Raw genomic sequence first — 23,044 nt, 5'->3', positions numbered from 1 at the left:
GATTATTATAATTTATGAAAACTTATGTATAGAGGCAAGCTGCCATAGCTTAATTCAACTGCACATTAAAACGGGCACATTATAATCAACTATTGCGACGAGTACTAAAATTACACTTAATTATTAAAACTAAGGAAATGGCATGTTGTGATGCTAAAAACCTATTTGTGAATGGAATTTAAGTACATCTATTTCGCTATTCCATATTATCTGTAAAATAAAATAGTTTGACTATTTCAAACGTTTATTCGAGAACTATTTCAGCCATTAACTTGTTGACTGAATGGAAATGAAAATTATTACTTTTAAATTATAAAACCAAGTTGATTGAATCTATAAAAATCACGTACCATAGAGATTTTATTAATATTTTCATAAACGTCTACAATTAAAAAGAGAACAACGTTTACTTTGTACGTAATAACCGCTATTAGTTATAGAGTAAGAAATAGGGGTCTATTATGTAATCACAATTTATATTTAAATCGTAATTTATCTAGACATTATTATAGAATATCGAACATGATTATGTTCTTTAGTTAGCTAAATAACTTTTAGTCCAAAGTAAAAGTTTTCAATTCACAATTTATAAATACCTACATGCTAAGTACAATACTGACATCTTCATCGACAAATTAAAATATACACCTTTTTGAATCACGAATCACAAACGTACGAAACGGTGTATAAAACGCAGCTACTTCCACACAATACCTTTATTTACAATAATATACAAATAAAGCCGACATATATTTAGATTATGTTGCCTAGTCACATATGTATGGAATAACATATTCGCTGAAACATACCCTAATATTACAATACTCTTTAAAAGTATCGTAAATAAGATTTATAGTATGCTTCAACCAACAGAACACACGTCTGCAGTAATAAAGTAACAAATTATAAGTACAGAATCAAGTACTTTACATAATTACCTTTTTAATGGCACTTTGCATTTGAAATTTGCTAGCTCACTCCTGCTCATTATAAGTAGGCCACCACAATCTAAATACAACCGAGACTACGCAAACACAGAACAGACGCGACCTGTCCACTCATCACACATCTGTCAAATTATAAATAACGTAAAAATTAAAAACTATATTTACACATTGTCATTAGCTGGATGACATCATAAAAAAAATGTATTAAAATTATCATACAAAACATCTATTAAAAACGGCAATGAAATTATTTCATGTTGATTTTATTTACAAATAATTCCACGTTCTTTTTAGGCAGTGAATTGATTTTTGAGAACTATAAATAATTTGAAAAATTATAAAAAACTTAATCGCATTAAAAGTAAAAAGTGGATGATAATATCTGTATTGGATGATAGGCAAAGTGAAAATTTTGTACTTATCTCGAATAATTTGAGTTCAATCTTTAAAACAATATAAATTGCTGCCTCAAGTCCCGAATATTGAAATAGGTAAAGATAAAGCCAGGCCCAGACTTACAGTTGAGGATATACCTAAATAGAAAACAGATGTTTCAATAACCTTATCTAAGGCAAGACCGTATTATTTTAATACTGAAAATAGTAACAAGTTTATTTTAAGTAACTCAAGGCATAAACTCAACCCTGACAATACAGTTTGATGACGAAATTCTCTGCCTATGCTCTGAAGAAGAAAGCGAGGAGACATAGACTAGGGAATACATTTAAACGATGTTACTTTCGACATTTTGATATTATTATATATTAGTAATTTAAAATAGGTGTTTGATATTTTAGCTTCCCATAAAGCAAAAGTATCCTCCTTACTCAACTTACTCCCAAACATGGACAATTCGGCAACATCCTGTATGAGATGACATCTCAAAAATTAACAAAAGAGCTTCAATTTTTTAACTGGCCAGTCATTTGTGCTATTGAAAAATCTTAAACCGAATGAATACTCGATGCTTGAGACTGCAATAACTAATAACTAGGATAATATTTAGGACACCATTTGCCTGTGCCCGTTTTGACCGTTTCCTGATGGGAAGAGGACGCCCTCGTACGTGACTCCGTTTAGTTCTATTGAGACCACTAGCTGCTGGTCACCTGTGGTTGCGTCACCTGTGGAAGGAAATATAATGTTAATGGTATAATTTACACGTTTCGTGATTAGTTAATGGCTGGTTGTGTGTTTAAATGAAAAGAGCCATTTCATAGATCAAATATAGCGCAGTAGCAAAATTGGACTTGAAAAACATAAAGTAATAATAATACCAGCCTCATAGCTGGGAGAAGGCTTCTTCATATTTAGGGAATATTACTTTTACGTTAAGAGCTAATACTAAAAATTTAAGTGTCCTTATATCGAACAAATCCAAATTTTATGATATACATTATAAACTTACCTCTAGTAGTAATCTTGAAAGCTGCTCCATTAACACCGTTAGTATTGGGCATGCCGTTGATCTGCGGCGGCGAAGCATCCCGGCGGGCGTGTCGTCGCGCGTGCGGCGAGTGCGGCGAGTGCGGCGAGAGCGGCGCGAGCGGCGTGTCGCGTGAGTCGCGCGAGTCGCGCGCGTCGCGCGGGGACGCCGGCCGCGGCGTGCGGCGCTTGGCCGGCGGCGCGGGCGACCGACACGCCTCGCGCTTCCCTCCACTCACGCTCGAATTCGGACTCTCGCTCAGATTCAGAGCCTCGCTGTAAGCCATACTGAGGATAAGGAAAGTGTCAGAACGAAAAATCCCTGAGTGCTTAATATAAGGGATTTGAATGAAGCTTTTGATATGTTGTATCACAGACATCTTAGGAAGCTTTTGACTGATATCATTACTGCCAATGTAAATAGCTACTCTACCAATATTTTACTGTATTATTAAATGAAATTGATGTTTGGTGTCTGTGTTAAACTTTAATTTAGTTATAAATCCAGTACTTAATGATGGTGTCTCTCAAGGCACTATCTTAAGTCAAACTAAATATTCACATTAAGAAACATAAGCTCATCAGTATTATAAACTTACCGTTGCGGCTCAAGGTCTGGCTGTGGACTGTTGTTGTTGTTATTATTGTAGAGCGACCAGAGCGTGAGGCGGGAGACATCGATCGCACTGAGCGCAGCGGCGTCGCGGGGAGACATGATCGGGGCTGGGCCGTTGTTCGGAGGCGATTCGGAACCTGTGGACAATAGACCATTAGTTATTTACCATAGGTTCATCTGGAGTGACTTTGTATTAGTCTTTATGAGTATTTTGGTTTTTCTCTTCTTTTTGTGGAAACAAGAGCTAAGCAAAGACACAGTCCAATGAAACCTACAGAAAAAAGAGATGAATAAAATTTAGGCACATATACTTAATTCGTGAACGATATCGGTCATTTATATTTTAAAAATATTAGAGAGTTATGTTTTATTTTATCTTTACACTCTCTTGTTTCTCATCTATCCTACTTTTATACTCCCTACTTCCATAGAACTTGAAAGTATAATCTTACCATTTCTCATAAGCTCTCGCTGCTGCTGTATCATTTTCATGTACTCGCGGACTCTATACTCGATGTCGTGTTGTCCCAGATGCGGCGCGTGCGGCGGCAGTGGGGGCAGGCGCGGAGCCACACCGGCGAGTGACAGGGAGAGAGGCTGCATGTGCTGGGAGAGCTGGGCTAGTGACGCCGGTACTCCACGGTTTAGGGGAGGCTGGAAGAAATGGTAACTTTAGTATGGATAATGGTAAAGCATAAAATGAATATAGGTATAAAGAAAATTTTGAGAATTTCAGGTCACTTCGTAATGGGGAACATCATTAGACAAAACTGTCAGTTTTTCATTAAATACTTATAGAGAATGTATTGTACTGATTTATGAAATATTTGATTACAATAACTTGTGACTATACTCACCATAGCCAATGCGGCTTGTGCGTCGTACTGGCCCGAGGCGCGGCGCCCCTCGCGCTTGTTGCCTTCGATAGCCGCGTCCAGCTCGCTTCGGGTCGACAGGTTCTTCTTCTCGCACTCGTAGTCATACAAGTATTTCATGTATCTGTAATTAGATAACTTTATTAATCTCATGGTCTTCTAGAATAACAAGAGAGTTGTGAAATTTTCATTTTTTTTATGTACGTGGTAAAATTTTCATTTCAATTTCAAAATAGAGGCTACTTAATAAATGACACAATTCATAAATTCAAAAAATTAACCGCCTCTAAAGACGCTTTCGAAGATTCCACTTCCAAGACCAAAGGACATGGCGACACAAAAGATGCGGTGTTAAACGACACCGCCAAAGTTGATTTCAAAACTATTATCATTCAAAATAATCTCCGTATCAATCAAGCAGAGTATAAATCATAAGATATGTCACCATTCAATCCAATAATAAGTTTATTGCTACGCCGAGGCCTGACAACCTTATAAATCATATTCCAAGACCAATTATTATCAAAACTCTATCCTTCAAGTATAATACGCACCATTACATGTTAATCCTATTATGTAAGTTGTCAATTTTATATGCCTCCTTTGTGGTACCTTCCATATGTCATATTAAGCGGTCACATATTTAATGCGCGGCACAATGAGAGCCGGTTCATAAAAACGCCACCTTTAAAACTGTCACATGCGATCTATATATACGACATTCGTCATTACGTTAGTCTAATTTTATGAATGTCACTTTGTGTTTTAAGCGTTGGCTTCAGCATACTTTTGTGTCTATAGTAAATTAAGAATATATTATGAGTAATGCTATCCGAGATAGATGTAGTAAATAGTTTATTTTCAATTATATTCCAATCTGCAGATTCAATAATGCACGAAATAATTGCTTCCAATAATAAGACTTGTAATGACAACCAGCATCTCTTCTGCCAATATCAATTTCTAAACAATTAGCATTTCTAAATAAATTACTCATTAAACAATAGCCAAAGCTTTCTAAATCACAATACCTACTTAACAAGACGACAATAATTGTCATCGTTTGAAATATTTGGTTACAAAATCACTATGAAAATGAACGTTACGAGTCGCATACAGAAACAGATCGGAATAAAAGAAGCTGCGTTCGAAATCATTGAATCGTGCGTAACCGTCGCACAGTTTGAATCATAAACGTATACCACCTTTATGGCAACCGACAAAAGCCGAGGTGAATGAACTCTCGAAAGATAAATGGGAAATTATATCGGCCGAGATGAGCTAAGGTTATTAATTATGAAGTTGTCATATTGTCGCGACGGACGCTCACGTACCACTATTGTGGGCCAGCTTTTGTCTCCACCTCGTGAGAATTTGAATGAGGATGTGCTACAAAGCAGGTCGAATATGGAGCGAGCTCCTGACTTGTAGACCACACAGAGTTACCTTTTGTCGAAAATGTTCTAGATTTTAGGGTCATTCTTACTGAATTAAATGAGAATTATAGGACTAGAGTTAGAGAGAAACTATCGACTAATGAATTCCCGCAAACAAGGTTCCCCAACTCAATCGCACTTAAAAAATGCAAAGAGAAAACTTTTATCATAAATTATTTTTTCTGTACGGATAAAATACTCCAGAGAAAAGAAATATCCACTAAAGGCAAATTATGAATAGGGCAAAGTTTAAACTTACTGTGTACGCAAAGTAAAAGCAGCGGACGTGATGGAGGACGGTAGCCGGAGCCCCTTGATGATCTCCTGCCACAGCTTCTTGTTGATGACCTCGACCAGGCCGCCGCGCGCTATCACCAGGTTGTACAGCTCGTACAGGTCCAGCACGGACTTCGCCATGATCGGCAGCCGGTTGATCGGAGTACCTAGAACAAGAGAAATTGTAAGGTTAATGGATTTTTTTAAATATTTTTAGATTTCAGCATATTTTTAAGTGGAAATGTTTTGTTGTTTCTATATGAAGGTGCAAAAGTATCTATGATAGCTCGTAGATACCTGGTTGATTTATCGACTTCAAAATCAATAAGTTGACAGTTATCTAATCTTATAAAAGGATGAGCAATAGACGTATGCAATAGAAGCGACTCAAGTGCTACCAGTACCACATATAAATTGAGTAATTCCATAATTTACAACAAACATAAAGATTAAGTTAAATTGTAATACTTAACTAAGTAAGACGGGCATTAACTTAATACAACATCCGTTGGCGATAAAAATTCTTAAAATACGAGAGAGGCAATTCAAAATCAGGGATACTAAATACATAAAGTAACAAAAGAGTCTTACAAACACGAGGAACATGTTCATCACGATATAACTCCGAATAGAGGCGGGCACTACATTTGCTCACTATTGCAAGTTGTAAAACCCTTTACTGCGCACTTCATAAGGGTCGTAAAACCTAACGCAAACTACACCTCTATAAGCATATGGTAACAGATACAGTGCTAGATCAAGCTGAACCAAACCAGAGTGTAAATCAAATTGTGTTCAGTTTGATAGCACCCGAAATAAACATTAAAGAAATACTTTTAATGCTATAACCACTAAACTGTATCTATAAACCTGAAGAAAAACTGATTAAGTTGACAACGGTAGGTTATCGCCACCTGCGTCCACTTGAAGACATTAATCAACATTATATGGGCGCATTACACGCCTTACTGTCACCCGACATTGTCGGGTCAGGTATAACAAAGTTGTCCGTACAACATAATTTATCTGATGCAGCTAAAAAGCGTTTGCTGTGACAATCCGCGTCAAGTGGGCAACAAGGCGAGCGTGGTGAATCGCATCGCATCGCACGATCGATGATTTACGGGCGCGAGCGAGTCAGATCGCGGTTTTACGATTCGCGCGCAGCATTAGTGGCCCCGATTTAGCACAGCCCGTGTGGCCACGGAAGCCATGCCCGTTTGTTCTATGTGCCTAGTTTGCGACTATTTGATTTACAGTAATTTGGCTGTTAACTTTGGCTGATGACGTGACGAATCAGTACCGACAACTCTCAACACCACGATTTACAATAAGGAACTGTTAGCTACTTAGTTACGCTTGTGAGACACTTGGACTGTCAGCGTGTGATGTTTACATCTTTTGAACAAGAAAACAACGGTGTTTATATCCCATTACTTTGTCGGCTGCAGATGGACTAAACCTGTATTTGTAACTATGAAATGGATGTCAATCATCGGCTATTGTGTTACCTTTACTGGAAAACATTGAAATAGTTACAGCTGAATCATCGAGAACAACTTCAAGAGCATCCTAAAGCATAACCTGCTCGTCTATTTTTTAATGAGGACTTTAAAGAAAATATTCCGAAGCTAAAAAAGACGGCTTCATTAAAAGTGTAACACGAGCTATTACAATATCTACCTGCCTCCGTATCTCGTGAGTTATTTTAATTTGACTTGTTGACGAGGCAGCAATCAATCAGCTTCGTCTAAATGATTGTTGCAAACAATTTGTTACATTTGCGCCGTCAACTCGCAGATATCAAGTAACAAGTTAAATACAAATGACGAGGGGGATTCGTACAAGTTCGCCAAAAATGTGTTGAGTCAAATAGATCGATTTAGTTCAAGACTCTTTTTAACTATGTGGAGACATACATGATAGACGAAAATTTCTCCAACAAAGAGATCTTTTCCAAAAAGTTTTGTACTTGGACTAATTTGTATCAGATGACTATTTCGTTTTTAATCTAAGTTTGCTTCCAGACAGGTTATAATTTTGATGGTAGCATTATTTAAAGACCAGCCATAATCCGACCGGTAACGTGGTAAATACTTAAAATAGATTACCCGAATCGCGAATAACCGAAACGAGAACAAACCTTCACGCTACAGCCTCGATCGTTTATTGATGAGAGAGGAACATTAGCGAAATACCTAAACGACTATTTGTCAATCCGTCTTCCTGTCTGCAGTTAATCATTCCCTCGGTTATCTGGGCCAGGGGGTAAGAGGGGTGGGGGCAGGGCGGCAAGAGGGGGGAAAGGGGTGGCTACGTCACCCGTCCAGATTAATTGCCACGTTTGAAGAGTAAATGGTGGAACATGATGCGCAGAATCCGAGTGTTAGTGCCTTTAGGTATTGTAAGATACCTAGGGTTTCAGGTATATGAGTGTTCGTAGGTCAAAATTAAATCGAAACGAGATTTACTAGGTTAGGTATAATTTATCTTCGGAAAGTTCTCAGAGCTCTTCAAAGACATTTTAAAGCTGTAAGCCTAAATAATTAGAATACTTTAGTTGATATTAGTAAAAACAAAACTCTTTTTCCTAAGAACATATTTTTACTATAGTTTTCAGGTAGAGTATCTACTTCAAAACTGATTTGTCTAACATCATTTTCGCAAGAAAAACGACAAACTATGACTAATACCTGAGTATTGACCAGATATCATAAACCAGTAGTATACACTAATAAATTGAAACAATAGATGACTCAACGCCTAAGTGACGTCACAAACTTGGTGTTCACGCTGACACCTTGTAAATTTTCGGCGAAAAGGTGTGTAATAATTATGAGTTTTTAATAAATTGCAAAACAAATGGTCATCAACTTAACTTTGAAGACAAAACAAAAGTGCTTTTATAGATATGTATGAAGGATACTCAATGAAGTATGAATTTCGTTCGATCCTAATTCAAACAATTATCAATCATGGCCGAAAACGTATTCTTTCGAACATTCGTAATTCAAATTGGAACATGCGCGCATCACTAATCCTGAGTAGTGAGTATCGATTCACAATTCGCATTTAGTCGCCACCCACGCTCGTCACACCACGTTGACAACTTTTATAGCCCCCTACTAAGTTGCTTTGAGCTCGATAGCGACTTTTATGGCAAGCTTACCCACACTAAAATGACCTGTGACTTTTCAATGCACTCAATGAAATTTAAAAGGGTGCGAGTACCAAGAAATGTCGGTTACTTTTTGATAGTGCAACTTGCTTTGATGTGAGATATTGTTTGTACCTTAGCTATATTTATATTTTAGTTTACTTATTTAAATTGTTCTGTTATTATATGTAGATAACTTAGTAGAAAATTCAATTTGTATGAATGTATCTACAGTATATTCATACAATGTCGAATAAAAACTTCTGTCAATCTCAAGTAACGCTATTCAACACGGTTATCAAATGTGAAACTACATTTCCTGTTTACAGAGAAACTTGCAATTTGACAACACTCTTGTAGAAGAAAAACATAATGAGTTTTATACATGTATAACTACTGATTTACTACAAAAAGATGTGGAATGGATTTGTTAAAGTTACAGGCGAAAATACGAGCTACAGGAAAATATGCACGATACAAAATTCTAGCGAAATCATAAGTGAGGTAAGCTTATAGGTCAGCGGTTACGGTGAATTACTAGAATATAGTAAATACATTACACAAATTAGCCGCAATTGAACATGGTACAGATAAAGCACGATTGGCTCTAAACAAGATTGCATAAGCGCTGGTTATCAGGCGCGCAGCGTCAGCGTCCCGTTATCCGTCCAAGTAACGCAGCGCTTACAAGGAACCGTGGACAAAAGCTATTGTTTATGAAAGCAATCACCCCAATAACGATTTCCACAAAACGCATGGGCTCGCCGGCGGCGGAAAACGCGCGATTCGATGCGCGTGCGCCGAGCCGCGCGCGCTATTTGCATACACGTACCATTTATAAAGGCCCACACAGCGTAGCGCGGCTGACGGCTCACTCAATTCGGCCGCCCGAAGCGTTATTTACGACCTATATCAAATCGCCAGCGGAGCCAATCTAATCGTGCCCAATTGTGACAAATTATTGCTTTTCCTACGAAACCTTACGCTAAATTTGTATTATGAATTTCACTTTATGGACTAACGCACGCTTTATGGAACTGCGTACGGAATAAATTGTGAGTGACCGCTCGCTACAGTGTTGCCCGCGATTATTCGCACCTCGCCCGATATTTATTGGCACTCGGTGTCGCTTAGAAAGGCTAATTCTTTTGTGCTGGCAACTCGCGAGTGTCGTAAATCGTCTAACCGAACGCCTCCGACTGCTGATAAAGGACTGTAAATAACGCCCGATTAGCAGACTAATCTCTTTTAAGTGTTGCAGATTGCAACTTGTGATTTGCGCACCGTTTTACTACCAGATTAAGTTGGAAATTTAATTTAGTTACGGTGCGTTTATAAATTATGAGCAACATTTTATAGCGGTAAGATGTTGATTTGTTTAAAAAAACGTGCTAATAAAAATGTGTGATGACAAAAATGTATTAATAATGTGTTAGCCGGTGCGCGGCGTGGTCATCAAAATGTCAAGGTGTGGAATAGTGCGCCGCGAGTCGCGCGCGCTGTGCTCGACGCGACTGCACGGGCGATAATCGATCGAATCGACATTGGACGCCTCCCGCTTATCGAGAGCAGTAATCAAGGCCCTTGGAGCCGCTACCCCGCGCCGGGCCAATGAGCGCCGGCCGCTCACCCGGCCCCGCCGCCCATTGCTCTGATACGCTTTTGATTGCGCCGCCCCACTCGATTCACGACTCGATCAATCTCAATTATTCGAGAGTGTTGGTATTACTCCAAGTGGACAGTGTCAGTCGCGTTTAACTGCACATTAACTTCAGGAAATTTTGTTTTACATTCGTTCGTACGTGTAATATTAGAAATAACGATTATATTTATGTAGTGTTGAGACACTAAATCCATGTTGTTGGACATTAATTATTATTTATTGTCTACTTCACGATATTTTATACACCTAAATGAAAATAACTAAATAAATACCAGACCTACCTCGTTAAATAGAAGAAGTGTCTCTAGGAGGCGTTGGGAAAATTTTCTTGAATACCAATAACACATTTACGGCTCTAGTAGATACATGAATGTAAACTTTGCAAATAAACCTAGATTACTAATAAATATACATATACACTACACACACCTGTGGAATCTTAACCCATTCAAAATAAATATTGAAAACAGTGTGCGTTTACTCTGAGCAGATACAATATAAACTAAGAATTTAACAACACGCCATAACGATAAAGTTGTAAAGAAATTTGCGTGTAGCGACATAAATCCCACCAGCACGGGACAGCTCCGATGGGAAATACAACAGCTCTTCATTCTGCATCATGAGTTTATGACAAAACGACATCCACACACTGCAACTTAATTAAAAACACAAAATTACGCTGAAAGCCTTTCCGATAAATCATTCCACCATAATATTCGTTCCCGCTATTTAAAACCACTCGCAATTAAAAAGGTGTGCAAAATGGATTAAAAACATAAGTGCACAGTGTTTATTTTATTTCTTATTCGTGTATTAAGGCCATAAACGACAGCTAGCCTCTATTTAGACAGTCGTTATAAGTTTATGGGCGGAAGAATTTATTGCGCCTCGAAGCGGGGTTTTAATTTAGAAATACGATCATTCTAGTGTTAATTTCCACACTTCGGAACAAAACGCACACGCACAAACACGCGAACCGTGCCTTAATACGACCTATTACTAATTTATTGAAATTCATAAGACATTCTTGTAGTTCCACTCCTAATAATACACAAAGCCAGTAAAAGAGATGTGCTATAATTTTGCGAAATTACCATAACTCAATGTAATATTTATTGCGTGTAGTGCAATTCCGAGAGATACGGCGCGAAAATGACATAAGGCCGAGGATACAACGATCAATCATGAAGGGAGCAGTAAAGTTGAGAACAATCCAGCGTAATTCCGTCTGAGAGACATTAAAACAGCGAACGGTCGGCCCTATCCGGTGCAACATTGTGGCGGCCGCGCCCTCGCGCCCCTGCGCCCCCGCGCCCGGCTCTACTCACTGCGGCCATTCCCACTTGTAATTATTGAACTTGAGCTCAAGCCGCTTTAAATTTTGACAACATTAAAAATACCAATGAATCAGGAACGTCACAAAACCAAAGATCCAATACCTCAATAACACATAAATCATTTATTCGAATGCAAATCAAAACCGAGAAAGATTAAAGTATTGCGTTCGGTGGAATTCAGGAGGCCATTCGATGTAATTGGCAATCATTCAGAAAAGAATATACTCTCGCTCAAACAATCAAGACAAAGGCGGCCGATAGTACCTACAGGCGAGCCATTACGGGTCAATACCCATTATTATGCTATATTTTCGCGAGCACGGCCCTCCGATATCCCGTACACTCACATAAGACGGCAAATATCTGTAATTAAAGGTTGTAAAGTTGATTTACGGTTCGCGTCCGAGGATCGAAGTCCGGGGAGCGAGCCGACCAATAGCGGGTCGCGCGGGCTTCGTATCAATTTATTAGAAACGAATGAAATCGCGGCTGCGGTGGCGGTGGCGCGCGATAATGCGGTCGGCGGCCATCAGCGCCGGCCCGGATCGTATCGAGTGCTGGTGCGTAGTTTACGATCTCCGCCAGCACGGTAACACCGGCAATAAAATTGCAACAATGGAAATGTCGGATGCGGCTGAAAGACGACGATGCGACTACGCCGGATCATTGCGATGAATGCAACAATGGAATCCTCGAAACGAAGGTGGCAACTATCGGCGGCAGTAAAGCTGAGCTATCCGCCGCGACGTAGCCGCCATTATGACACGCAGAGATACGAACAATACCTACATCATGTAATTGTAATAAAACGCACGTACATACACAATGTTAACGAACGAACACCATTACTGTTTTCCATTTACTTATTTTCGAGTGGGGAATAAACGTATGGAAAACGAAGTTTTACGATATTCGATGCAATATATTGGTAAATCTGACTTTAATGCTTTCCTCAGAAGAGAGTACTACAGCAAAACTACTCGTAAAGAACAGGAACCTTATTAGTTTCAGTATCGGTAATCTTCGGCTCCATTTCATTAAGCCTGTACAGTACACGCAGTTCGATCCATTCAAAGTTAACATCTGAAAAGTAATTAGGAACTTGCCTTTGTTTCAGAATGGTAGTATCCTCAGGCATATGTAAGTAGATTATTATATTTAACCTTTAAGTATGCTTTTTTATGGGTGCGGAGAAAATTGGCAGTTAGAGCTTTACATTGTAGTTTCTAGCGAGTATAGCCACTGCCACTGCCCAGTACCTAATCATGACAATCGTAATTAAAACCTTTTGCTAGGAATATTTATTTTAATTAATGAAGGATTACGTTAAATCAAATATGGTTAAACGTATGGAAGTGGAGGCCAGTAAAGTCACTTGTCGGCAAAATGTGAAAAGTGACGTCACTTTTGCGATAAAAGAAGTATTTGTCCAAATTTGTTGGAAGTCTCAATGTTCTCTCAAAATTCTCAATGTTGTCGCATCTAGTCTGCCGTCGATATCTACAGTGGTTGATTGTAATAACATCACCTAAGACCTTATGGTTTCTTTTATAACCATATTTTGTCGCTCACGGCTATCGTAAAATATCATCGGCAACCCTTAATTTGTGTATCATTTTATTTTATACTCTGTTACTAATCTCTGTTTACAATGTTGCTGTTGAAGTTTCAAGAAAAGGTATAAACATTTAAGGTTTGTGCCGTCTTGGGGGTGATTATATACTTTAGATCAATCATCAGTCTTAGCTCTCGTAAAAGGTTCCTTTAAATATGTAAAAGTATAATAGGATTCATAAAAACCACTGGGTTTTGTTGTCTAGACGAAGGTGTCGAGGATACGAGTGCCACCGCGCTTGCTGTCTCACCTCAATGGTAATGTGAATGACAATTTAAATTACAATGTGGGATGGCGTCGTGGTGATGACGAGGGACTTTTAGTACCGACACATACAGCTTATATTTATCGTGATATTACTAGTAATAGATATAAAATAGATGAAGGATAAGCTTTTATTACTGACACGGAAAAAAATGTATTCGAATAACATTAATGATTTTGATAAAAAAAAGTAAAAAAGTAATGTGATGAAAATGTTTTATGAGAAAATTCAGTTTGAAGAAATTACTTGCCATGACAGAAATGTCAATATCGTAACCAAATCATTAATACAACAACCAAAAACCTTCGGAGATCTGCAAGTATAATTAAGTGGAATAAAAATAAAACGATCTTAAAATAAAAAAGCGAAGCCAATATTGATAAACGAGACAACAAAGAATAACATGTAACGGAAATAAAATAATCTGGTGTTGGTTAACAAAAAACAGACAATGCTGTCAAAGGGCACACAGTTTGACAATGGAAGTTCTTTTCAGATAGAACAAATGATGTGTGCCACAATACCGTATTAACATAAATGGGATGAAGGCACAGGGTGACATCGACAGTGGTTTATAAGAGAAGAAAGGACAATTATTATTATTGATTTCCTCATGAATATTGTTAGTGATGTTGCCTATCTAGTAGTAGATTGTTTGGTGGTGGCTCGTGTTTCTGGTACCAGGTAATTCGTATGCTAATAAGTAACTATCAAAATGTATCCTAGACTATTTGTTCAATCGCAGTAGAAAGAGATGAGTAAAATACTATTAAGGTTTGGAGGACAGAAAAAATCTTGAAGTTCCATCTTCACAATTTCTTGCACTACATTTCTTTTCAATTCTCTATATTTTACTTCACCCGTTGCACTTGAAAACAGATACATAATCAGACTTTTCATACCCAAAACGCAATAATAAGGTAGAACAGCATATAACAAGAGAACACCTACACGTAGAACACATGAACTTTGACATTTATTGTAATTGAATTAGAGTTCGATATCCCATATCAGTTGATAGATCGGTCTTTGTATCGTAATCCGCTGTGGCGATAGGTTTAGCCCCTACTTGTCTATTCCACGGGTTTAACTTATCTTCGGGTTATATCGCTCGCTTCCTTCCCGCGGCCCCGCCTGGCCCTATCGTTAGATTAAATTTAGATATGTTGAGTACTGATTTCCTGTAGGTGTTCGTGATTTTAATTTTGAAAGTATATTGTCGATTTTCCTTAAAGTTTTTCGTAAAGAATGCGCTGTTTGTAGAGTCTTCATATTTTTGTCCGTCTTGTGTTTTTGTATGTTTTGTCGTTTTACGAACTCATCTGTTTAGGTATAATATTAATATTTTTTGTTTCAAATACTTTTCTATACTTGCTATACACTATTTTTTTCAAAATATTAATGTTAACTTTTACTAATAAATGAACTACTAAATCCCACGGCTACCATGCAAGTGTACCTACGGATACTCCAATACAACTTTTATGTTTCTATTTCCTATGTCTAATCAAATTGATAGTCCAATAAAAGAATCAAGATCTCCCCTACGAGATCCGCCCAGCGCACAGGGCGGGCGGGAATTATAGGGCGTGACGGTACCGCCTACCCGTGTTACGATCTATCATTTAATTAATAATACGTACTAGTAATAGTTCGGGGATACTTATAAATGCTTTATAATGATATAAGCTCAGTAGTTTTCAATATAATATTGTAATCATGATCGATTATTGGTAAAATACGTCATTAGTCTCTCTTATGGCTTGAAGAACAGACAATTTACTAAAAGTAGACGCTGTACGAAATAACTTTACAATTAGCCTTATAAGGGCTACTTCCCTAAATAATTTATTTAAATAACTCCAAATATACATAGTTTCGTACATCAGAATCAAAACGGTCAGTTTACAATGCCCAAACGTGGACATCCGTGGGAAAGACACACATTATTGCATATTGCGGATATGAGATAATGTACAGTGCCCCACTAAAGTTAAGTACCTTCATTACAGTACTGTGTCGCTTAGAGAGTACGAAGCTGAGTTGCCATGTGTACGTAGATAAGGGGTATCCGGTGCCTTTAGATTACTCGATCGGATATAAAGTAATACTGTCAATATTTGATGGGGTTACGTAATTGAATACTGTTATTAGTAATTATATTGTTTTGTTGAGGCATATGAAGTCTTATTTTCGCTCTAGCCACAAAAGTGTATGGAAATTATTAAGCTTTCAAAGTTTTATAACTACAGATTTTAGTTTCAGTCAGAACACTCCTAATTAATATTCTAACCACAAACAAGGTGAAACAATAAATATGCTTTCTAAACTATAACTAAAATTTAAACTAAAGCATCTATGTCTACACACAACAAAATCTAAACCCACCAAAGAATTTCATTTCTCATTCAGTTCAAAACAGTCACCTTCGTCATAACCGCCATCAGTCTTACTTTCAGCCGCAAGTAATATTTTATTATCCAGAATATATTCAGCACCTTCATCTATTCAAATAGTTCTAGATTTCAATCGAGGAGCGTCTTAATCACCAGCTATTACGCCGGAAGTCCTGTCATCACTGTATAAATAATCACTTTTAGCCAACGGGTCGTTAGTGGGGGGAAACGGGGAAGGGGAGAGGGGAGAGGTAATTTAGCTGCTCATCCATCAAGCACACCTCTGCGACCTGGATTTGACTTTGAATTAAAAATATTTTGACTTTTGTACATTTTTATGTCAAACTCAGCGATATTTGACTAACATTTTGCTATACCTTATAACCCTGTAGGCTATGTTCGTGAAGTGAATGTTTTATGTTTAAGAGATAAAAGAGTTAATGGACCATGAAACCTAGTTGGATTTGACAATGTGCATGACAGACCCCGTTAACATTTTGTTAATTTGATTGATGATTGTGACAGAGAAACGTCTGCTTATGCAGTTGTTGGGACAACATTTCAATATAGACTAGTGACGTAAAGTAATAGACTTTTAATTATTTTATCAGTTGTCAATTTTTCAAATTCGAATAATCGTTTGTTAAGTTTTTATTTTCGCTTTTTGTTTTAGGATCCACTTAGAAATCTACCCTACCTACCCTAAAGCTTTGCTCAATAATATAATGATAATTATATTTAAACAATGTCACGAACGAATCCAATTCGTGTAGGCTGCACATTTCACCGCTTGACACAAGCAGTTTGACGTTTGATTTTTCGCGAATAACAAACAAGACAGAAGGCCGAATCAAATATAAATGATTTTCTTCAGACATTGAAATAGACGTGGTGATGGATCCGTGGGCTAATTAGATTCTAACGACCGGCAATCAGCGACATCGCCTTATATCTAGATGGCCGGCCGACGTTGAGTGATCCTCTTTATTTTATAGCACGACACGGAGGTGGCTTCTATTCTCGGCTGAGGAAATGGATACGCGTCAATCGTCCGACACGAGAAAAAACGTTATGAAAAGAACAATGTGCTGCTTCCGCGCTACTATATTTAAATGGTGTCCGTTTCAATGGAGGAGGAATTGACTTTTGACCTCATCTTGAGTGGGAAAATGTTATGGCGAAATTGATATTTGATATGCGTTAAATTGAAAACTGATGTAATCACTTCAGGACAAAATTTGAAATAACGCAGCAACTCACAGTAGAAATTATATTTGAGGTAATGTTAAAGTTATAAATCATCTGGCAAATGCGTGTGACGAAACATTTTTTTATAATCAAATTAACAAAACTCAAACATTTGACTGAAGGTGTGATAACAATAAATCGTGGAATCCAATTGTGTTATCTGTTGCGGTAGCGCTCGGCGCGGGCTGGGCGCGGGGATCGGGCGCGGGACTCGGACGCGGGGCTCGGGCGCGGGACTCGGACGCGCGGTGCTGTCGACTCGTCGAAAAGCAAACGTTTCGAATGCTGGCGGGTCCTTGTTAGCACCTCCGACACCTCGGAACACGATCGATTAGGCCCGCGGCCGCTCACATTCAATTATTTATTTATTTATTCGTAATTAAGCCGCGCGAGTTATGGACACCGTTTCGATTTACGATGCAGCCGGATGAATTATCAACGATCTTCGATACGATTGCTTTATGGGACGGCCAATTGACGAAAAAATATTGTTTTTGCAGACTCTTGAATTTAAGTTCAATAAGGACAAAGAAACTGGAAAGAACTTTTAAGTTAATAAAGTGCGTTATAATTCATTTTAATTGATTACAAATGCGAAATATCAGCGAACAATAATTGATGCATTCAACTTCAATAACATCCACTTAACATAACGACGAGTAGTTACAAAACAAATGTTATCTCATTACTGAGTACAATAAGCTTACCATTAATAACCTTGTATCGATACATCGGCAACGATTTTATCGATTCTCGCCACTCGATAAGGCCGCCGTCACGAGGCCAATTTGTAAGGGCCCATAAATTATTTTATTAAAATAAATCAGCCAGTTTATTGTTCTCTTCTCGCCTTAGCAACTATTGTTGTTTTGGGAGACGATTGCGCTTTCTTTCCGTTTTGTGTTCATGTTGCTATACTCTGAATTATTTGTCAGTGAAAATAATAGTTGAGTAATGACAAATTTTTTATACGACGAAGAGTGAAAATGCCTTTTTATATCAACCCAGTTCGAGGTTAAAGTATTTAGAACTATTTTGAATAATGACATTCAGACTCATCTTTACTTTAACAAATTGTCAACTATAAAATGTTTCGACATAACTGGACAGAACATGTTTAAATAACTATAAATCTGTTGAAGCGACTGTCTTATAAATAATGCTCGCACGCAAGCAATTCTCACATTATTGGACCACGCAATGAGCATAAACATGTATGTCATTGTAAGTGGACCCCATGTTGCAATGGTCAAAATAATTGTACAATCAATACTTACGTTCGAGCCTGAAGCGAAATGACTTCACTATTTCATGTTATTAATGAAACTCTGTACTTTTAATACGGACACGTCAATTACTGTCAAATTTAAAATCTAATTTTCAACGCTTGATTTTGTATCGAGATTTCTTGTGTTTTGTTTTACAATACTCAAGTGCCATCAAAATTAGAATTAACACTCCCAAATCAAATTAAATCAACGTTACATAAATACTCAATAAATGGAAATGAATATAAAGTAGATTTATCTGAGTGTAAGCGAGGCACGGGTACAGCCCGACCGGACCAAGTGCGAGTACGACCCGCGAGCGTTAATAAACGATTATTAATAAGTTATGTTTTTAATTACGGCCCGATCGCGTTGTTATTTATCCGTGTGATTTTATAGGCCCCCGCGGCGGACTGCCCCAAGGCCGGCACAATAAATACCCCGATGAATAAATTCGATTCGTAACGAGATGTATCTGCCCTGGCATCCCATTATTGGTTATGTTATCATTGTAATGAAACGGTGTCAATGATGTGATGAATTAGTTACTGTTTCGGGATTAAAGTGAGTTATTTATTGATTGATGAATGTTTACAGCATTTTAATTGCATTTTTTATTTGATTTGAAATGTGTCAGGACTAACTCAATACGAATTAGAGGACCCATGGAAACAACGGTATTAATTTTCCTAGGAATGTAAAACCAAAGCAATCCTAATTTTAAGACTCGTTACAAACTAATTTAAATACAGAATTAAAATCATAACTAAAAATAAGGTTCAAAGTAATAATAAACAACAAAATCCAAACGTCCCTTCATTGTCAAGAGCTAAATCGGATACCGTTCAAATCATGTGACGGATTGTGAGCGTCTCCCCGCACACCGTCCCGCGCACCCCCCGCGCAGCCCCCGCGCCGCGACGCATCTACATCGTAAGAAAGAATTCTACAGAAAAAATGGAGGAAAATAGAATAGAAAAATTGAAGTGACAGCGGACGTGGATTGACGTGTCTGCCTACATACATAATGACTTATTGTCACGCCTACACTCCCGATAGTTATGTTTTATTTTAAATGTAGGTACATCTAATTACGTCGACCGTGGAGAATTGACGAAGTAACACAGTTTTGTCGACGTTACGCTTCATGAGATTTATGAAATACTTCGTAGGAATGATCCGACGATTAAGTTTCATAGCTGTTGTAAAATTTGTTTCCGTTGCATTCATAGAATGGTGAATGCTTTGGTGTCAAATTAAATTAATGTTTTTATAGCTTTATAGAATTATTTGTAAAGATATCTATGGGTAGGATTAAACGTCCGACTGCATGGTACCTATATTAATTGGATAACATAATCTACGGGCATGCTATTTAGTTGGTGGTGCTTGGTAGCCAAACTTGAATTACTTAATTATGATTTTACAATAGTATAGGTGCAAGATTTTAAGGTAAGAACAGTTCTTATGTATTCCAAGAGCTTGATTAAAATGAGTCACGTTACAGGGTCACCGCGGGCAAGGCTTGTTTGGTCTGGGAGAGCCACCGCCAAAATACGGCGCAATCCACGCACCGTAAATGGGTCACCGCAACAATGTCCGACCCCACCGCCACCTATACGCAACTGTTATTAATCAAAATTTACAACATCGTAAAACCACGTCGGGATTAAAAACCCACTCAAAAATACTCGAAATCATATTTTTATGAGATTTAGATCCGAAGTTATTATTTGAGATTTTTTATAGTGGCGAGCTGTTTAGCGGTGGTTTCCAATTTGTGGCGCGCGTGATTTACGAGCGGAGCGCGGCTAGACGCGGCTCAGACGCGGCGTCACGCGTCCCACAATGAGCCACTGTATCAACCGACCATCATGACGACTACCAATAAAATAGTTACACTGAAAACTCCTTATACTCGTCAAGGATATCGATTTAAATAACTCGTAACCCCAAATTGGATTACAGCCGAAACGAAATGTTACAAATCGATATGAGCTCTCCGTTTACGCCTCAAGCTTGTAATTTAATAACAGAGGATTTTATTGAGTTAAATAAGTTGACTCTGTTAGATCTTAGAGCATGATTCTTATTCCGAACAAAAAAACTAAGTTTTCCAAGTTTAATTAAAAAAATATGGATTCGTTTCGAAGAATAAACGCTGTGTTAGACATGTATGTACTAGTAGATATATGATTGCGAACAACATGAATAATTGTAGATCAAGATTCGAAAGTCGATGGCAAATCTATTCTTACAAAGCATTCTAATTAACCGAGACAGTCCCGGTGAACACAGCGCGTCTCGAGTTTCCAATCACGACTCTAGGAACCAACTCGATCTAATGTAATCTCAGCCTCGCGCATTGGCCGATCTCCCACTAAGAATCGGGATACGACAGCTGATTTCCGGTCTGAGATACACCAGCCACTAAATAGCACAAAGTTTCAGATTCAATCCTGTCAGACCAAAGATTGTTACTAAAATTATGTTGACGGTGTAATGACCAGATGGTAAACCGGTGTGCATATTTTGTGACTGACAAGTTCTGCTTCTTTAACGCTGTTTTTTTTTCTGTATGACTACAATTTTATTATTTGCATTATGTAGTGTGATATAGCGGGTGTTTTGGCAGGCCGTGTTGTGCATACGGTCCGGTGTGCGGGCGCGCCGGCGTCCGGTATTGCGCTCCGCTGCCCGCATCCAACACGCGTATAAAATCTTTGATACGCAGCACCGATGGAATCGAAATCCGATATTCGACTCACAAGTTTATTTATCGCGAAATGCGACGATATTTTCGTCCATCCGTCACTTGCGACAGTTCACAGAACCGGCAAGATTAATTGTATTTCGGTTGAGTCATCAAAATAATTAGAATGACGCTATTTTCGTTTGTGATGCTAATTTGACAGACGTCGCGGGAGATTTCATGTCTTCTTGTTTGCCGGCTGAATTCTTTGATTAGTTCTTTGTTATTTATTTTGATGTTGTTATGTATTGGAAGCACGAGCCCGGCCACATCTGTTCCAACAGCGGCGCGGCGCGCGACGCGTTACCAATCGCATCACAATGGAGAGCGCTATCGTTTGATTCCTGACTCAACTGCGCACTAATGTTCATATAACGACATGTTAGTACAGCTAAATGACATTATTATATTAACCGTAATAAATGTCCATAAAACATTGGCTGCGATCCAGGAATATGACGTAGCTGTTATTGTGGTTCGTCGTTCAGATGGCACAACAATCTGAGAAGTTTAACAGCGGGCCCAACTGGTTTATTGTAGGAAATATTTGATAGCCAACAGTTCTCAGAACACAAATTTAATATACGGCAGTTAATTTTGAATGCGACCGCAATAAATGTGTTTGATTAATATCATCCTCGCGAAACAACTGTAACGGTTGCAGTCGCCTTTGATCAAAGAGCGGCAGTAGATCATGTTGAAACAATACTACATACAGAGCGATCGGTGAGACATGCCGAATTATTTTATCATTCACCCCCGGCTAATTGTGGGCAAGCTGTTATTATGGATGTTGGCACGACGCCTAGGCGCTCCAGCCGACACTGTGTTAAACTGAACTAAATCAAATCATTACCGCCCTAATGATGACCGTTAATAAACCAAGTAGACTATAAATGATTGAAGAACAAAGAGATATTTCATCATAAAGTAAGATCCTCAGAAATCGAAATACCTCCTCATCATGTTTTTGATAAAGGTCGTGGAAATTTTACAATAACCATACGATGGAACAGAGCCAAACACGTTTCCGCAATCCAATAATAAATATGAACTATTGTAGTTTTGATTATGTGGCTACAGCGTGGCAACAGCGGTGACATTAAGTGACGAGAGGCCTAAGTTACCCGCCTCGACAGCGTTATAATAGAACAAATTAATCATTATATAATTAATCTTATGTGACGAACTGAATTGGTAAAGAAAACTTCAAGTGTCCTACTTATTTCAAGTGAAGAAAAAAATAAAAGGAACACAATTTAAAAGCAATTAGCTTCCAGCGTTTCTGTTGAACAAGAGAATGTTGGAAAGTGTAATTTTTGAATGGTACCGAGATCAGAGAGTGCGTGGATGTGTTTTGACACTATACACTGGATGATTAATGAGACACACGCTAATCGTGGCCGTTTTTATTTATAACCTAGTCACCGGCAGGAGGGAATTAACGTTTGTTGACATCGAAATAGGCCAATGGGTAAACACTTAATATACGATACAATGTAAGCGCAAAATGAGAGACAAGACAACGGCACGCGAAAAAAAATCCACATTCCTTTGAAGCTGGTCGGCGAGAAAATAAAAATTAATTTGAAGAATGTTTGAAAAAGATTTAGCAATTTAAAATTGAATTCGACCAGTGATAACGTACATTAAAGTCGAAATAAATTAAATGTCGGTTTCGTGTTACGAACAGCACAATATGTGGCGGTTCAGAGCCAAACGTGTGACCTCCACATTATTCCATTTATCTGGAATTAGACCATTA

The 23,044-nt window shown here is 38.1% G+C and overlaps 1 protein-coding gene across 2 annotated transcripts in view; it reads right to left on the bottom strand.

Moving 5' to 3' along the window:
• Window positions 1-231: 231 nt before the first annotated feature.
• The window catches only part of LOC113504795 (protein dead ringer), a 102,796-nt gene continuing 79,983 nt past the window's right edge, over window positions 232-23,044 (bottom strand). For both annotated transcript variants that reach the window (XM_026887243.1, XM_026887253.1), the window contains 6 exons: window positions 5,559-5,742; window positions 3,846-3,987; window positions 3,441-3,642; window positions 2,972-3,125; window positions 2,356-2,648; window positions 232-2,071 (listed from right to left, as the gene is read on the bottom strand). In XM_026887243.1, the coding sequence (XP_026743044.1) occupies window positions 1,950-2,071; window positions 2,356-2,648; window positions 2,972-3,125; window positions 3,441-3,642; window positions 3,846-3,987; window positions 5,559-5,742 (1,097 nt within the window). In that variant the 3' untranslated portion in view covers window positions 232-1,949. The remainder of the gene's footprint in view (window positions 2,072-2,355; window positions 2,649-2,971; window positions 3,126-3,440; window positions 3,643-3,845; window positions 3,988-5,558; window positions 5,743-23,044) is intronic.

The sequence above is a fragment of the Trichoplusia ni genome, chromosome 2, assembly GCF_003590095.1.
Source record: "Trichoplusia ni isolate ovarian cell line Hi5 chromosome 2, tn1, whole genome shotgun sequence".
Taxonomy (NCBI): domain Eukaryota; kingdom Metazoa; phylum Arthropoda; class Insecta; order Lepidoptera; family Noctuidae; genus Trichoplusia; species Trichoplusia ni.
Note: the sequence above shows the minus strand (reverse complement) of the source record. Positions and strands in the feature narration are given on the sequence as shown.